Genomic DNA, 14138 nt, shown 5'->3' on the forward strand with positions numbered 1-14138 from the left:
GGTGGAGAGCCTTGACCCACTGGCCGATAGCAGCGTGATAAAGGATTTTATACGCCCAGTTATGTTTGATTTGTCAGCCAGGTATGAACCTTTCTTTCTCTCTCAAGCCTCTCTTTACCAGATGGCGCATCTATTGATACAGATTTGATGATAATAGGTACAAACAGCGTTCAATAACAGCATGTTTCTTCCTACGTTGGACAACCTGTAATGATACTAGGTGTGTACACCGTCCCAATGAGTTCTAGCCCTGCGGCCATGCAGGAACCAGGAAACAGTCGCCCTCGCCGTATCACCACCACCATGACAGGACTCAATCATCGAGCTTCTACATTCTACACGCCTTGATGAAAAAGCTTGACGCAGCCCTCATTGGAGCAACATTGAATCATACTTTGTCAGAGGTGGTTCCCCGATGACCCAGGTGCATCACGTGCTTGTGTAATTCGTGGGCGATTTTTCAGCTTTATACATAACAGCAGATCGGAACTGATGTTGTCGCTGTATACGGGCTACTTGATCGCCGAGAACAAATACAGAGGGACCATGTCATGACCAAAAGTCTATCGCAAACAAATATTTTGGAAAAAATCTAGGAATATGTATAATACACCAATGTCTTCACCTGTTGTCCATCTATTTGGAGATCTCAACGCCACCGGTGACGCCCAGGAGACGCTTGATGTCACCGTAGATAGCGAACTGGCCAGCAGTGATGCTACCAACCATGAACAGACGGGCACCGATACCGGCGTACGAGCCACGGAAGCCAAGCTCCTTGCCGATCTTGAACAGACGGGTCATGGTACCCTCACCAGGGGCGCCCTTGGTCTTGTTGATCTTGCTCAGCATGGTGTCAGCGGGCTGAGAAACGAGAGCGGCGGCGAAACCGGCGATGAGACCGGAGCCCAGGTTGATACCGGTCTTGGTGCCGTCGGAGGCGGTCTCCTTGTCGACGGTGCGGTAGATGCTCTCGGCAACCTTCTCGAAGACGACGAACTTGGCCATGGTGTAAGGGACCCTGAGGAATAAATTAGCATCGTGATAGTCGCGTTTCTAATGCGGGGCTGGGCTTACTGCTTGAAGAGCATGGGACCGAAGCCAGAGTAGAAAGCGCCGATACCCTCGTTCTTGAGGATCTTGCCGAAGCCGCTGACGAGACCGCTGGCGAACTCGGGCTGGGAGACGAGACGGATACGGGTGGCCTCCAGGGGGCACAGGGCGATATCGGCGAAGAACTCAGCAGTGGCAGACGAGGCGAGGTAGACAGCGGTGCGGTTGTTGGAGGCGGTCTCCAGGCCGAGCTGGTTGATCCACTGCTGCTTGAAGAACTCGTAACCACCGAACTTGAAGGCACCCTGCAGGAAGTAACCGGCAGCTATTTTTCCACGTTAGCACGACGGAACCGGGTGGTCGAACATCGACCAGGGCGTCAACTTACCGGTGGGACCGAAGCCAGTGAGGAGAGCGCCAGCACCCTCTTTAGCGACGACCTGCTTGAAGCCGCCGATCATGCCACGGTTGTAGGTGGCAGGGTCAAGCTGAATGCGGGTCTTGACGCTGTGAGATGGAAGAGAATCATGTTAGCGCTACCGTCGGTGAAGACAAGAAACCGGATGGGCGCGGTTCAATGACCACCAGGGCCGATTGAATTCAGGAAGCGCAATGAAGGTGGACTTACACATCGACAGGGGTCAGAGCACCGTGAGTGACGGAGCAGCAGACGGCACCAGCGAAGGCGAAGCCGGAGTAGAGCTGAAGGCCGCTCATCTTCTGGGGAGCAGGGGCGACCTTCTCGGCGACCTGCTGGACGGGAGCGGGGGCGTTGGCAGACATTATTATGATACAATTTCTATATTGTATTCAAGCAAAACAAACAGGAAGAAACGATGGACAAGAAAGAGGGGAGAAGGAGAGGAGAGTGTGGGGATGCGACAGCACGAAGCAATTGAAGAGGAAAGAAAAATGACGGAGGGAGAGAAAAGAGACAGGATTTGAAAGGGATGGCCGACTAAACAAGTGGCACTAGCGGCACCAAACCCGAAAACTTTTCGCGGGCCAAGTGCGGGAGACGCTCGGGCGGCCGGTAGTGTTCGTCCTGGTCCGCTTGCCAGTTGCCACTCATCGTGCGTCCAGTTTCCGATCACCCGGTCAACTGACGATACTATAAAACTTCTTGGACAAGAGTTTAAATGGTTCTGATTGGAAGATCAGGTCATTCTCTTGTCAAAAGACGTTCTAGTCTCTGGCCAAAATGATTCAATTCCATCCAAATTCCAGATCTCTCCCAGACTGGCTGATGTCATCGCTTGGCTTTCTTGATGATGGAAGTCACCTGATTGGCTGTCCAATTCTCACGGGTTGCCCGGTGCGTTTGTTACCTCATTGATACTTGGCATTACAATCATTTTATTCCTCCAAATGGGTCATATTTATCAAGCATGGGTGTCTATTCCACCTCTATCCATGCTATACTAATTGACTTCTTGTGGAACGTAAAATATACAAATCAGAATTTTCATCCAGTCGATTATACACATGGTCCACGGTAAGACCGGAGGGTTCCTTACCTAAGGGAACGCCACAACTCAAACGCTGCGGCTCCACTGCCTTCATTGTGTATACCAGAGATACCCAGTATATCTCCGATTTCTCCTCCGTGCTTCAGCCTAGTCCCTGATGGCGCACTCTTCATCTCTTCCTCCATCAATCTATTCTATCTGATGCACTGCGCGTGCGACAGATCTATATTTCTCAGAACTTCTCGCCACAAGCAAACGAGTTCCTCTAGGCGATATGTGCGCAAACAGTTAATCACAAGATGCTGCAATCTTGACTCGCACGGATTAGTCAATACCAAGTCTACCAGTTGACGTGGTTTGCAATGTTGGTTGCGGTGCCAAGTCGCGTGTGGAGTGTTGGTCAGTATATATGACACATAATAGGCGGTCTCGGCCGGATGACGGTTCTTTGAACCCCAGATCGAATAGAGCACCTATAGTCCTGCCAACAGGGGGTTTTTGTCAGCTTTGTTTATTGTGCTTTTTGTATGGGCGTGTTGTAGTAGCAGACAGAATATTGAAAGTGGTTGGTAAGTGGAAACAGAATGATGGTTAACTGAGGCTTGCCTTCGAAAGAGGGAACACAACCGTATCTGAGATAAGACAGAGCAGAGTTTGTAGCCTTTGAATTGTCATTTAGCGAGACTGACCACAAAGTTCAGCCAGGAAACGATAGAACTTATATAGGTCCTCCTATCGCACACTTATTACCATGCATACAGATATGTGGCTCAAAGTCATGCCGTCCTTTGGTGTATATCATAGTGGTTAGCAGGCGATGGCATGCAATGGCATATTTAATGTACTTCCTGTTCAAATAATTCCAAATCGACCGCTGAACTATCTCACATGGGAAAATACTGGCGCTTTCCATTGAGAGCTCCTAGTCAGATATAAGATTACGAGCGGACACAAGAACAGAGAAAATACGGAATTTAGCGGTCTCATACCTCTACTAGAAACTCTACAAGTATATCGATATCTAGACCCGAAAGTGGCACGATACCTTGTATAATCTGGTGATTTTTTGATCGCTGTCGTCTTGATCGTACATTATATATACTTCTATCATCCACCCAATCAGAGCCAGAAGGCCCTAGAGTTGTCGGAGAAACGAACCACTTTAGAGTCGGTGTCGATCACTGCATATATGGATCATATTTACCAGATATCATCACCCATCAAAGTTCAATATTCTACTTTACCTATCTATAGTCCAGAATGTTAACTTACTTCGTTCTATCCCTGCAACCACACCGACACTTGACTCAATGTATTAGTAATACTGGTATCGTGTGTCATTTTTCATGCAGATGTTGGATCGATACTATTGAAATAGTCAAGAAGATCTCTTCCAAGTGACACCCATCAGAGCGCCCAATACTCGGAAACACACAGTAGCCACGCCGATGAAATTGTCAAACTTCTGCATATCAGGTCGGCAGGATCAATATTTGCTGTCATATTGCTGCAATAACTCTGAATCCGGTATCAAGCATATCTTGTGATCATGGTGCTATCTGTTTCTTGCATCCACAATACTGCAGGCTATTCGCTTAGTGACATGTGTTGCATACGGTCTGGCGATTTATAAATAGCATCACCCTCCCGGTTTTGATAGCGCAGATCCATCCCCCCATTGAATAACCGCGCATCAGCGATTGACATCGCGACTGGAATCCTGCTGGATAACTCTTTGGCAGTCCTCGTACCTGATCGTGTTTCCTTAAATAGCTAAAAACACCATCAATCCACCAATGCTGTCTCTGCTGAGGAGTTGCAGTCCCAAGACAAAGGACGACAAACAACGCTGGAAGAAGATCGAAGGTGTGTTCATCTCCTCGTCTCAGACGGTACATGTGTCCCGGCGAAGCGCAGCTAACTCCAACCAGACGAAGCCGAGCAACTTCACAAGCTCCCATCATGGGACGCCTCCGACAACACACTCCTCATGCAGGCCTTTGAATGGCACGTGCCGGACGATCAACACCACTGGAGTCGTCTCCGGCGCGCACTGCCCGGCCTCAAATCAATCGGGGTCGACCGCATGTGGATCCCCCCAGGCTGCAAGGGCATGAATCCTTCCGGCAATGGGTATGACATCTACGACCTGTACGACCTAGGAGAATTCGATCAAAAAGGAGCACGGGCGACGAAGTGGGGGACAAAGAAGGATCTACAGGAACTTGTGTCCTGTATGCGAGAGCTGGATATAGACGTCTACTGGGATGCCGTCCTGAACCACAAGGCTGGTGCGGACTACACGGAACGTTTTCCAGCGGTGAAAGTGGATCCGGAACGTGGGTTTGATTCAAATCACTACCTTCCTTGGAAGTCTGTCAAGATATACTGATCCATGCTGCGGATCTTAGGGCGTGATATGGATATTATGCTACCCCAAGACATAGAAGGGTGGGTCGGATTTGATTTCCCCGGGCGCGGGGGCCTCCATAGCCCCATGAAATACCACTGGCGCCATTTCAGCGGCATAGACTGGGACCAGTCTCGGGAAGAGCAAACGATTTACAGAATCGATGGTCCGGGGAAAGGCTGGGCTGGAGACGTGAGTAAAGAGAATGGCAATTATGACTTTCTCATGTTTGCAGATCTGGATTACTCCAACCCGGAGGTGCGAGAGGATGTCCTACGATGGTCTGAGTGGATTGGAGACCAGCTACCGGGCATCAACGGAATGAGACTGGATGCAGCTAAGCATTATTCGGCCGGTTTCCAGAGAGAACTTATTGACCGTATCCGGGCACGGCTCGGGCCAGATTACTTCTTCCTTGGGGAGTATTGGTCGAGTGAACTCAAGGTTTTGGTGGAATATTTGGAGATTATGGACTACCGTCTGTCTTTGTTTGACGTCCCTTTGGTCGAGTCCTTTTCGAAGAAATCCCAGGTCAAAGCTGCTGATCTTCGCACGGTCTTTGGTGACTCATTAGTCGCAAGCAAACCCGAGTATGCAATTGTGGGTTTCTCATCCATCTTGACCCCGGGAATCTGAGACTCACTGCTAGGTACATGTCAGACATTCGTGACCAACCATGACACTGTAAGGATATCTCGCAAAGAGACCATCACGGCCGATCTATACTAACCTGCATCAAGCAACCAGGACAATCTCTAGAAGTAAGAAACACCACATCCATGTTCCAGTCTTCACACCGCAACTGGGATCTGACCCCCTATAACAGACTCCAGTGTTATCAATTTTCAAACCCCTCGCATACGCATTGATCTTGCTCCGGAACCAGGGCCAGCCCTGTGTATTCTACGGAGATCTCTACGGCATCAGACGCGGCGTCAAACAACCCATGGTCCCATCCTGTGGCGGCAAACTGCCAATTCTGTGTCGTGCTCGAAAACTGTACGCATATGGGCATCAGCAGGATTATTTCAACCGACCAAATTGCATCGGTTCGTATTAACGACAACACTCACCGAGCATATTTCAAAGCCTTTGTAACAGAACTGACTAGTCCAGGCTTCGTCCGCTATGGCAACCTTCGACATCCGTCCGGGCTTGCCTGCATCATGAGCAACGCAGCCGCATCACAAAAACGTATGTATGTCGGTCGACAACATGCCAAAGAGCGGTGGACGGATGTTTTGGGCTGGCACAAAAAGACTGTCGTGATTGACAAGAAAGGCTACGGTGTCTTCCCTGTTTCTGCCATGAGCGTTAGCGTTTGGGTGGACTCGGCGGCGAAGGGGAGAGATACTCTTCAGGACCCTTTGTATGTTGATTGACCCCCTGCCTTCTTCCGTGCTTTTATGACCATGCCGCTAATAGTAACCATGATAGTGATAGTAATATTTATGGTAATTGAGAACTGGACAAGTCATGTGTATGAATATGGTCATTTTGTCGAATGTTTTGAATATATACATGCTATAATACAGGCAATTCTGCTTTATATTGGGTTGGGCGGCATCCAACAACCATTTAACCGGCTCACCTCAACACTGAGGATGAAGCGTTCGTGGTCTAGCGCTATTTTCCAGCCAAAACACTCGAGAAAAAAAAAAAAAAGTACATTTATGGCAGACCTGCAGGTGAGAATTAACCCCAGCATGTAGCAAGTTTCTAGCCTGGCACTTGACCAACCGGGAACATCCCTTGCTCATCCTCCACTCGTTGGGTTGACTCACTGAGTCAACCAGGACAATCTATTTAAGAACGAGCCATGTCCCTCTCCTTGGATTCTGTCTTCCCCCCCAACATCGCTACAGACAATTGATTCACCATGAATCACCTCAGACAAACCTTTGCCCAATGCCATCAGGAAAGCCGTCCAGCACTGGTCACGTACGTGACGGCCGGATTCCCCACGGCGGAGGAAACCCCGGACATCATGCTGGGCATGCAGGCCGGAGGAGCTGGTGAGTCATTCGATTTACAATGTTTGATTTGGTCCTGACAGAACGGTCCAGATATTATTGAACTAGGCCTTCCTTTTACCGATCCCATTGCAGACGGTCCAACCATCCAGAAATCGAATTTGAAGGCCCTCGAAAATGGGGTCACAATCACCTCCATGTTGGAGATGGTGCGGGAGGCCCGACGGAAAGGGCTCACGACGCCAGTGCTCTTCATGGGCTACTACAACCCGCTCCTCCGCTACGGCGAGTCCAAAGCCTTGGCCGACTGCAAAGACGCGGGTGTCAATGGCTTTATCATCGTTGATCTGCCTCCGGAAGAAGCAGTTCGATTCCGCAATGGTTGCGCAAAGACGGGGTATACTATTGCCATAGCCCTAAACAACGGCCGAGTGACGATTTGACTCACATTGGCAGCCTCTCCTACGTCCCTTTGATCGCCCCCTCCACCACGGAAGACCGCATGAGAATCCTCTGCAGCATGGCCGATTCTTTTATTTATCTCGTCTCCCGCATGGGCGTCACGGGCGCCACCGGGTCCCTCAATTCGCAACTTCCCGCCCTCATCCGACGCGTCAAGGAACTTTCTGGCAATATACCCGTGGCTGTCGGGTTTGGAATCAGCACGCGCGAGCATTTCCTGAGCGTGACCTCCATCGCCGACGGCGCTGTCATCGGCAGTCAGGTAATTAAGATCCTCGCTGACACCCCAGCCGGACAGGCCGCCCGGGCAGTCGAGGATTATTGCTCGCAGATCACACAAAGAAATGTCGCTCGGGATGATGGTGTCTCAACGGGTGAACCTTCTGCAGCTACGGAGACGAATGCGGTCGCTCAGCTGGTCGAGGAAAAGGCGGCTGCGACGGACGCACCAGGGCGGTTCGGTGCCTTCGGGGGTCAATACGCCCCAGAAGCCTTAACCACTTGTCTTGCCGAACTCGAGGCTGGTTTCCAGGCCGCTCACGATGATCCCTCATTTTGGGAGGAGTACCGATCGTACTACCCTTACATGGGTCGTCCCTCCAGCCTGCACCTGGCTCAGCGCCTGTCCGAGCACGCAGGCGGCGCGAATATCTGGCTGAAACGGGAGGACCTCAACCACACGGGATCGCACAAGATCAACAACGCTCTGGGCCAGATTCTGATCGCTCGTCGGCTGGGAAAGACAGAGATCATTGCTGAGACCGGCGCGGGCCAGCACGGCGTCGCCACTGCGACTGTCTGTGCCAAATTCGGCATGAAATGCACCATCTACATGGGTGCGGAGGACGTCCGCCGGCAGGCCTTGAACGTGTTCCGGATCCGCTTGTTGGGAGCCACTGTGGTCCCAGTGGAGGCAGGGTCGCGCACGCTCCGGGACGCCGTAAATGAAGCCTTCCGCGCATGGATCGTACGCCTAGATACCACGCATTATATTATCGGATCCGCGATCGGACCGCATCCCTTCCCGACGATGGTTCGCACGTTCCAGCGCGTGATCGGCGAGGAGACAAAGGCCCAGCTGCGCGACCTGGGCAAGAGCCCGGATGCCGTGGTCGCTTGCGTCGGGGGCGGCTCCAACGCAGTCGGCATGTTCTATCCGTTTGCCCAGGATGCCTCCGTCCAGCTGGTGGGCGTGGAAGCCGCCGGTGATGGCGTGGACACGGAACGACATTCCGCTACGTTGAGTGGAGGCTCGGTAGGGGTTTTGCATGGTGTTCGGACGTATGTTCTGCAGAATCAGCATGGCCAGATCTCCGAGACGCATTCGGTCTCCGCGGGGCTGGATTACCCTGGAGTCGGACCGGAACTGGCTCATTGGAAGGAAAGCAACCGGGCGACGTTTCTTTCGGCCACTGATGCCCAGGCCCTGCAGGGCTTCCGACTGCTGAGCCAGCTGGAAGGCATCATTCCTGCGTTGGAGACATCCCACGCGGTTTGGGGAGCGATTGAGACCGCCAGACAGCTGGGGCCCGGCAAGGATATTGTGCTGTGCTTGAGTGGCCGGGGGGATAAAGACGTGCAGAGTGTGGCCGATGAGTTGCCCAAGATTGGACCTCAGATTGGATGGGACTTGCGGTTTTGATAGCTTAAATAGGTGCTGTGCATTCTCCAAAACAATGGAATAGATACTTGGCGGAAAGAACTATTGATCGACATAGCGTGAATTAAGTACAAAGATGTAGACCAAAGCAAACACTCGTCATCAGCCTGCCTTATCCATTGTTGTACAATTGCAATCGGACAACATGTCAGCTTATTTGCAGTGCTTTTCCCACAATGTTTGTATTTTGAATTTTCTTGCAGCCTCGTAACCTTTGCAACCTCTCCACAGGCATCAATTTCATCAAAATTATCAATATTATGACTGTTCTCACCAGTCTTCCCACAATTTTAGACATAAATCCAGATCAAGTGACGCCTTCGCCTCCTGATATCTCGCCTTATCTCTTCTGTCCTGTACATCCATTTCCAAGCATATCCGAGTATCTTTCACGATCAGACCTGCTTTTATATTGATATTCAACTTAACGGACCTCAGACCTCATTCGATGATACTGATTGGCGCGCTCAGGCATGTATGAAATGACACACCCCACCCTGGATGACTTGCCAAGTAAGCTTGAGGACTCATTAAGACACTAGTTGAATCCTGCACGCCAATGAAGTGTTTAGTCGAGGTCGGTACGATACTTGCATGTCTTGTATTCCAGGACTTCTAACCGGGATTGGACAATGCTGAACCTTGTTGGAGTACACTGGGTTTGCAGTGTGCGCCCCTGATTGTCTTTACCAGTATTGAAGTTTCCAGTGCCCCGTCTATGTTTGCCGGCTACGGGGAATACACTCGGAAGGACAGCAAGCTCTGTCAGGAGCTGAGGCGGCTACAAGCTCTTGTCGCTGGCGAAGAATGGGTCACTTACTGCTAACCGATCGCCGAGGGCTCGATGATCGAAACAAATCTCGGATATTTGAAAAAGCGGGGTGGTCAGTCGTGATGCTTCCGTTCTCCTGCTCCTTCTCGCGTTCTAGGCCTACCTTTATCTATCAGAGAGATTTTTGCCTTCCACTAGCTCTTGCTAGTTTTACCCCTGCATGGTTTTTTTCTCTTTTGAACAGAAGGGTAGGAGAGAACCTCGAATGATCTTTAATCGCCTCGCATCAACATTGAGCACATCCCACCAGGCCATCAGGGATATACGTATATAGGATAACGGCACAGTGTCCGCGTCTGACACCATACAGCTATCTCACAGTCTGGGGTTGACATCCCAACGCTGATCATTGCATACGAAACAGGACCTGCATGCGATCAACACGCACGATTTCTATCTTGAAACCTCAGCTGAAGATCCAATACGAAACGATGAGACGTTAAGTCGATGAACTCTGCATAGCATGGATGTGGCTTCGCTTGATAAGATCATATGAGACAAGGTAATAGAGAATCGAACAGCCATCGGAAGCGAGACCTTGTTCAATTCTGCAATCATGCAACCAATTCATCTTGGCCGGACACCGGCCCACGCTAAAAACACCTGGGAGGGGGGAAAAGGAGACTAGGAAATGAAGGAGAGAACGCGGTTAGACCACCCATGATCGTCTTTTTAGTCTTCTCGCTATCTTTTTGGCCCTTCTTTCCCATGCGTGGATTAGGAGTCAGTCAGTGCTGGGGATTTTTACAGCTCTTCATCCTTCCTCTCCTCTCGTTTCCCGTCAGTTATTCAATTGATCATGTCTGCATTCGTTTGATTCATTAATCACTGTCACTCGCTTTTCTGTCTATCATTCTTTACTTCTGGGCCTGTTTGATACAGACGCCCAATGTCCACTCGTTATAATATTGATCAACCCACCGGGTACAAAATGAACAGCCCCTCCTACACGGGCGTTTGGGGGCAGAATACCAGCGGCCTGTCCTCCCCTGTATATCCGGGCTCTACATGCCTGCCCCAGGAATCTCCGACGGAGTACCGGGTCGCGATCGAATCGGGGCCATCTCAGCGCCCGTGGAAGTTCCTGGCGGCTGTCTCTTCATATCTGCTCCTTGTGGGGTACGTTCCAAACTTGGCAGGATGACCAGATCGACCGATCCATACTGACACGCGATTGTCTCCACAATTCAGATACCTTGTGCTGCCTCTTTCGTTCAATGATTCAAAGTACAACGACCATATCGACAGAACAGGCGCCGCCGTGGCCGCGGCGGTGTTCATTGGAGCGGGGTACGCTCTACCGATCATGCTCCTCGCTGTCCAGTTTCGCGACCGGCACTATGTGATCTACTCTCTGATTCTGTGGGTCGATTCCAACCGTCTTACTCTCGATTTCAAAAAGCGATTCCAGTCTAATGCGCCGCAGACCTCAGATACCCACCAACCTCCTAGGAGTCCTCAATGCGCTCCTCAATATTTTCATCCGGGGCCTACTCCCCATCCACTCCAGAGAAGTGGCAGCGATCGCTCTCCCCGGCGCCGTCGCTTTTTTCTGCACCCTTGCGGCATTGAGTCTACACGCCTTAACCTCCATCAAGATCACCCGACGCAGTACCCCCAGTCGTGAGAAGGTTCTGCACACCGAGGAGGAACTACAACGGCAGCAGCTCCTTCGTCTTCTGCAGGAAAAGAACGGCAAGAGAGCCTCGAAGGGCGTGCATAGTACTTTCAAGATGAAGATCTCAGGTCCGTGAGATCCACGCACACGTGCACCTTCACACCTTCTTGTGTTAGCTGTGAGAGTTGATGATGTCTTTCTGCATGCCGCACGGCCTGGAATGAGGATCTCATGCAATTCGTATATTATTATGACCATAATTTTCGCTATAACGGTGCCGGATATTTTGAACACAGTGTTTCTGCGCGGGTTACGATGGGGTGTCGCGCTCTCCTTCCTTAACTCTTCGAGGTCGCTCGGCCTAGGGCTGGTCACCCTTGCATGCCTCAGCGATGGTATGCCGAGTGACCCAAGTGTACTGATGCAAAATGGAGAATGACAACATCCCATGAGGATCCGTGTTTTTCACATGGGGTGTCAGTCAATGATGAAGAAACGCGATCGTCATGAATCGGGGTATCTGTCTGGCCGGTGCTTGTTATTGCCATCATGATTAATAATCACTCCGTTACTGAATGTATGCATTCTGTGTTGTTCAAGAGAGACGTCGCTGCATAAGACGTGAAATGCCGAGGATTCTCAGCAAAATTAGTGTTTATACACCGTTTGTGCAGAGCGGATACCAACTCCCATTACTCAGCTGCTTCCGACCCATGGATTGACGTAGCGCCTCGGCTATTACCCGATTGGGACTCTCAATCTTACCCCGGGCCGACGCGTGGAAAAGGAAAAAAGGATCTCTGCCACCTGAAGAACTCCTTTGCCCCTGATCCTGCCCTTAGATCTTTACTTTGCTGTATATTCCTTTTTTCTATACGACTTTTTTTATTGTACTGCGTTTGTCTTTTGATTTATAGAGACCCCCCTCCATGGCGAACCGAGTGACCCTGTTTGAGCCCCCGCCACTGGATGCCTCCAGGGCGCCGATCGAAAATGTTCTGGACCTGACGCCGGTGATTGATATTGGGCCGGTATGTCTCTTTGAATTGCTCTTCTGCTATTAGATGGCCCCTTTCTGACCTGTATCCCTCTTCCCGCAGGATGTCTTCACGAACACCCGTCCCCTCTGGCATCCCCCCGGTGCGCGGGGTATATACGGTGGCGCGGCCATTGCGCAATCACTTGCCGCGGCAATGCGCACGGTGCCCACGGACTTCGCCGTCCACAGCATGCATTGCTATTTTGTCCTCGCGGGCGACTCCGAGATCCCGATTCTATACCACGTCGAACGAGTGCGCGACGGAAGAAGCTTCATCACCCGAACCGTCCAAGCGCGCCAACGCGGCCGTCCCATCTTCACCACCACCCTGAGTTTCAGCAAGGCCAACAGCGGGGGAAAGAAGACCCTCCAACATGCCGCCCCGATGCCCGACATTGAGCTTCCGAAGGAGCCCACACCGGGGTTGAGGGGAACTTTGGACCAGTCGGCTGGTGGTGGTCCCTTCGAGTCGAAAAAGGCCGGCATCGTGAACCGTAAGCCATTCCGCCCGCATACTGCCCCCCGTAGCTGGTCTGGATGCTAATGCGCAATGTTAGGAACCTCCCCCAACGCTGAAGAAAAGAAGGTCCGCCGCTTCTTGCGAGCCCGGGGGAAGATCTCCGAGACGGGCGGCCACCAGGCGAATCTCTCCGCGCTCGCGTACATCACCGACAGCTTCTTCATCGGCACCGTTACCCGCGTGCACGACATCCCCCGGTTCACCTCGCCGCAGGAACTCGAGCGGGCGCTGAATGCGCTGAAGAACCCGTCCGACCTGGACGACGAGGACATTGCGCGCGCGCTCAAGGAGCTCAAGGAGGAGGAGGCGCTGGAGCTCCGCCGTCGGCTCGAGGGAGCCCTGAGTAAGGCGACGGCGGAGAAGAACAAGGCCGACCGCAAAGAGGTCGGCATGATGGTCAGTCTGGACCACTCGATCTACTTCCACAACCCGTGGGCGTTCCGCGCGGATGAGTGGATGCTCACGGAAATGGAGAGCCCGTGGGCTGGTGAGGGTCGCGGTCTGGTGCTGCAGAAGATTTGGTCGAAGGATGGGGTGTTGATCGCCACATGCACGCAAGAGGTACGTTCTTTCTTTTCTTTTCCTTCCTTTCTTCCTTGTGACATGGGTGTTAACGTATAATAGGGTGTTGTGAGATTAAAGCAGGATGAGAAGCCTCGCTCGAAGATCTAGGGGTACTTGTCTGTGTTTGATCTCAATTATTTCCTTTCTTTTTACATTCCGTTATAGAGCTCTTTGCACAACGTCTTTCTTTTCCTGTTTGTTTATATTATATACACCGATACACCGTTTGATGTTTAATCAGCTTATCTATTACTTATTCCTTGTTGCGGCTCCTTGCTTGCATTACTTTACATCCAGCACGAATATACAGATTTCATATGTACCACTATTCCTTGGCCTTCATGTCACTGGACAGTAACAGTAGTACATTGTGGATACAGTTGAACCTAGGTACAGTTGTATGTTGACCCGCAGTAAACAGTACTCCGTCCAGCTATGTCTACGGCAAAGTGGCCTAATGATCTAGCTATTACTGAGAACATCCCCCCATGAACAGTTTAGTCAGACGAGTTGATTTGCAAACAGAACATTGACGATG

General features: G+C 51.2%; 7 protein-coding genes across 7 annotated transcripts; 6 read left to right on the forward strand and 1 right to left on the reverse strand.

Moving 5' to 3' along the window:
- Positions 1–250: 250 nt before the first annotated feature.
- On the reverse strand, positions 251–2141 carry BDW47DRAFT_106980 (putative mitochondrial phosphate carrier protein (Mir1)). The gene is made up of 4 exons (XM_024812893.1): positions 1682–2141; positions 1442–1560; positions 1078–1378; positions 251–1021 (listed from the first exon to the last, which is right to left on the reverse strand). The coding sequence occupies exons 1-4, from the start codon at positions 1834–1836 to the stop codon at positions 637–639; spliced, it is 960 nt and encodes a 319-aa protein (XP_024671414.1). The 5' UTR covers positions 1837–2141; the 3' UTR covers positions 251–636.
- Positions 2142–2435: 294 nt separating this feature from the next.
- Positions 2436–3213, forward strand: BDW47DRAFT_106982 (uncharacterized protein). Its single transcript, XM_024812894.1, has one exon. It carries the CDS (start codon positions 2932–2934, stop codon positions 3115–3117), a length of 186 nt encoding a protein of 61 aa, XP_024671415.1. The 5' UTR covers positions 2436–2931; the 3' UTR covers positions 3118–3213.
- Positions 3214–3950: 737 nt separating this feature from the next.
- On the forward strand, positions 3951–6481 carry BDW47DRAFT_106985 (alpha-amylase). Its single transcript, XM_024812895.1, has 8 exons — positions 3951–4388; positions 4454–4861; positions 4934–5532; positions 5593–5616; positions 5673–5693; positions 5759–5981; positions 6049–6301; positions 6370–6481. Exons 1-8 carry the CDS (start codon positions 4319–4321, stop codon positions 6392–6394), a joined length of 1623 nt encoding a protein of 540 aa, XP_024671416.1. The 5' UTR covers positions 3951–4318; the 3' UTR covers positions 6395–6481.
- A 299-nt stretch (positions 6482–6780) lies between these two features.
- Positions 6781–9061, forward strand: BDW47DRAFT_106986 (tryptophan synthase beta chain). The gene is made up of 3 exons (XM_024812896.1): positions 6781–6947; positions 6999–7302; positions 7362–9061. Exons 1-3 carry the CDS (start codon positions 6812–6814, stop codon positions 9007–9009), a joined length of 2088 nt encoding a protein of 695 aa, XP_024671417.1. The 5' UTR covers positions 6781–6811; the 3' UTR covers positions 9010–9061.
- A 9-nt stretch (positions 9062–9070) lies between these two features.
- Positions 9071–9533, forward strand: BDW47DRAFT_106988 (uncharacterized protein). The gene has a single exon (XM_024812897.1). It carries the CDS (start codon positions 9288–9290, stop codon positions 9441–9443), a length of 156 nt encoding a protein of 51 aa, XP_024671418.1. The 5' UTR covers positions 9071–9287; the 3' UTR covers positions 9444–9533.
- A 1257-nt stretch (positions 9534–10790) lies between these two features.
- On the forward strand, positions 10791–11613 carry BDW47DRAFT_126337 (uncharacterized protein; the record flags this gene model as incomplete). The annotated part of the gene is made up of 3 exons (XM_024816540.1): positions 10791–10978; positions 11051–11221; positions 11286–11613. The coding sequence occupies 3 exons, from the start codon at positions 10791–10793 to the stop codon at positions 11611–11613; spliced, it is 687 nt and encodes a 228-aa protein (XP_024671419.1).
- A 397-nt stretch (positions 11614–12010) lies between these two features.
- BDW47DRAFT_37736 (Thioesterase/thiol ester dehydrase-isomerase) lies at positions 12011–13891 on the forward strand. Its single transcript, XM_024818851.1, has 4 exons — positions 12011–12508; positions 12578–13010; positions 13074–13597; positions 13661–13891. The coding sequence occupies exons 1-4, from the start codon at positions 12407–12409 to the stop codon at positions 13706–13708; spliced, it is 1107 nt and encodes a 368-aa protein (XP_024671420.1). The 5' UTR covers positions 12011–12406; the 3' UTR covers positions 13709–13891.
- Positions 13892–14138: the final 247 nt, after the last annotated feature.

Source organism: Aspergillus candidus (genome assembly GCF_002847045.1).
Source record: "Aspergillus candidus strain CBS 102.13 unplaced genomic scaffold BDW47scaffold_27, whole genome shotgun sequence".
In the NCBI taxonomy this organism is placed as follows: Eukaryota; Fungi; Ascomycota; class Eurotiomycetes; order Eurotiales; family Aspergillaceae; genus Aspergillus; species Aspergillus candidus.

Excerpts from the sequence above, each read along its gene's own strand:
- BDW47DRAFT_106980 (XM_024812893.1), bottom strand. The coding sequence starts at position 1,836 with ATGTCTGCCAACGCCCCCGCTCCCGTCCAGCAGGTCGCCGAGAAGGTC. Across the intron at positions 1,379-1,441 it reads CACTGGCTTCGGTCCCACCG|CTGCCGGTTACTTCCTGCAG; the intron begins GTAAGTTGACGC and ends GTGGAAAAATAG. Across the intron at positions 1,022-1,077 it reads GGTCCCATGCTCTTCAAGCA|GGTCCCTTACACCATGGCCA; the intron begins GTAAGCCCAGCC and ends TTTATTCCTCAG.
- BDW47DRAFT_106982 (XM_024812894.1), top strand. The coding sequence starts at position 2,932 with ATGACACATAATAGGCGGTCTCGGCCGGATGACGGTTCTTTGAACCCC.
- BDW47DRAFT_106985 (XM_024812895.1), top strand. The coding sequence starts at position 4,319 with ATGCTGTCTCTGCTGAGGAGTTGCAGTCCCAAGACAAAGGACGACAAA. Across the intron at positions 5,617-5,672 it reads TCGTGACCAACCATGACACT|CAACCAGGACAATCTCTAGA; the intron begins GTAAGGATATCT and ends ACCTGCATCAAG. Across the intron at positions 5,982-6,048 it reads CAACCGACCAAATTGCATCG|GCTTCGTCCGCTATGGCAAC; the intron begins GTTCGTATTAAC and ends TGACTAGTCCAG.
- BDW47DRAFT_106986 (XM_024812896.1), top strand. The coding sequence starts at position 6,812 with ATGAATCACCTCAGACAAACCTTTGCCCAATGCCATCAGGAAAGCCGT. Across the intron at positions 6,948-6,998 it reads CATGCAGGCCGGAGGAGCTG|ATATTATTGAACTAGGCCTT; the intron begins GTGAGTCATTCG and ends AGAACGGTCCAG. Across the intron at positions 7,303-7,361 it reads AATGGTTGCGCAAAGACGGG|CCTCTCCTACGTCCCTTTGA; the intron begins GTATACTATTGC and ends TCACATTGGCAG.
- BDW47DRAFT_106988 (XM_024812897.1), top strand. The coding sequence starts at position 9,288 with ATGACTGTTCTCACCAGTCTTCCCACAATTTTAGACATAAATCCAGAT.
- BDW47DRAFT_37736 (XM_024818851.1), top strand. The coding sequence starts at position 12,407 with ATGGCGAACCGAGTGACCCTGTTTGAGCCCCCGCCACTGGATGCCTCC. Across the intron at positions 12,509-12,577 it reads CGGTGATTGATATTGGGCCG|GATGTCTTCACGAACACCCG; the intron begins GTATGTCTCTTT and ends CTCTTCCCGCAG. Across the intron at positions 13,598-13,660 it reads TCGCCACATGCACGCAAGAG|GGTGTTGTGAGATTAAAGCA; the intron begins GTACGTTCTTTC and ends AACGTATAATAG.